Source organism: Didymella exigua (assembly GCF_010094145.1).
Source record: "Didymella exigua CBS 183.55 unplaced genomic scaffold M421scaffold_11, whole genome shotgun sequence".
Classification (NCBI taxonomy): domain Eukaryota; kingdom Fungi; phylum Ascomycota; class Dothideomycetes; order Pleosporales; family Didymellaceae; genus Didymella; species Didymella exigua.
Window position 1 is genome coordinate 428,554 of NW_022984785.1, and position 1,702 is coordinate 430,255.

At 49.6% G+C, this 1,702-nt stretch overlaps 1 protein-coding gene across 1 annotated transcript; it reads right to left on the reverse strand.

Moving 5' to 3' along the window:
- On the reverse strand, window positions 1-635 carry M421DRAFT_136157 (uncharacterized protein; the record flags this gene model as incomplete). Its single annotated transcript, XM_033587425.1, has 1 exon — window positions 1-635. A coding segment is annotated over exon 1 (482 nt), but the record flags the coding sequence as incomplete, so codon positions are not given.
- Between the last annotated feature and the right edge of the window lie 1,067 nt (window positions 636-1,702).

Below are 1,702 nucleotides of genomic sequence, written 5' to 3' on the forward strand. Positions count from 1 at the left end.
ACTCCAGAAGCCCCAACGCACGCTATAAGCGTTACCCACTCTCTGTTGCCATCCTCTAAGGCCTGCCGGAAGCGCTTATTGCTGTAGCTTGTCCTGCTGAACACTTGTTTCTGCTTGCCAATCTTCCCAATCATGAAGCCCTTCTCATCCATATTGTATGTGTGCTCAGGCTCTATACCCTTCTCGCTTATTTTAAGCTCTAACATGTCAAAGTACAAGCTGTACTTACTATAGGAATCAGCGGCGTGACGTTCGGAGGCCATGGCGGAGGTCCACTGTGGAGTAAGCGCTTTGTGATGCCGCTGGACGAAGCGTGTAACCCAGGTCTTCCCAACCTCAAATCCGCAGATAATAGAGGCGAAATGTTGAACCATATCGCGCGTAGGTGGAAGGTGCTCTCTGCAGAGTTGATCTATGTAATCGACAAGCTCTAGCTCTTTGTAGGGGGTGAGGTTCTGTTGTTGTTTGATCTTCTGTTGCATAGTGCCGCGAACGCCTTAGTGATATCGCAACAACGTTGAACAATCAACACTATGTGTATCTGCAATTTTTTAGTAGCAAAGTTCACTGCGCGCATTAGCTGCGCGTGTGTCTTTAAGTGCGTCTTCTAAAGTCATCGCGTTGTTGAGTTGTAGTGTTGAGGATATTTCGTTGTTTTGGTGATCGCGTGCGGAACGCGGAACCGTGCGGCACGAGCTCCGGCACGGTATTGAGTCACGTAAGAACACGAATCTTGGTACTTGGTATGAGAGCCGATGCTTGAGCTTGCACCGGCGATTGAATCGACATCCCTCGTTACGATCAACGAGCCTAGCAGTTCAGCTGGAAACGATAGTGGCAGCATCTCGAGGGCGCCACTGTCTACTGTGCATATTAACCCCTGGTGCAAAGGAGCTAAAAGTCTGCTCCGTGGTCTCACGATATCGTGCACAACCGTTTAGCAACGACTGGATTTGCGGTGTCCTCGACTATGGACATACCCCATCTCGAAGCAGCCCTCTCAGCGAAATTTCTAAGGAAAATCGCTGTCCTCGCAATCATGCGATACCGATATTGAGACATACAAGCAGACCAGCTATGCTGATTTTACTTTTATTTTGTGCATTGAGACAACCACTCTCCACATCATCAGGCTCTGCGCGATGATCGTATGCACACATCAGGCGTCCTTGTCTCACGAAATATCTGCAAAAGTTTACTTACCTCATAAACTCTCGTCAAGCACCGCTTTCGACGATCCAGCTTCCTTTCCTGGCCGATCATGTAACTGTGGCACCGCACTGAGACAATAACAAAAGCGCTGCGTCGGAACGCCGCATCCAACCGCGAGAGACATCGGCAGGCAACTCATACAGAGCCTCACTCCATCGGCACTAAGCCACTGACGAATGCTGGGCTTGTCGAGTCAGCTTGTAGCACGAGCGCAGTCCATCGAGAGGGCACACGATAATCACGGATGAGAGCCCTGATGTGGCACCGAATACACGGATCTGACACCCACTGTGCCGATAGAGTGATTTAGAAGATAATACAAGCGTTGTGCAGGCGCATACCGCATGTGCAACCTGAGCATTTTCAATGTCTCTCTCTTTGCGGTCCTTCGATTTGGAGGTCGAGAATCTGTATCAGCATCAGCATGCTGGTAGTGCTTGCGATAGACGCTTGTCAGATGTTGTCTGTCTCTCAAGATAGAGTAAAGGGA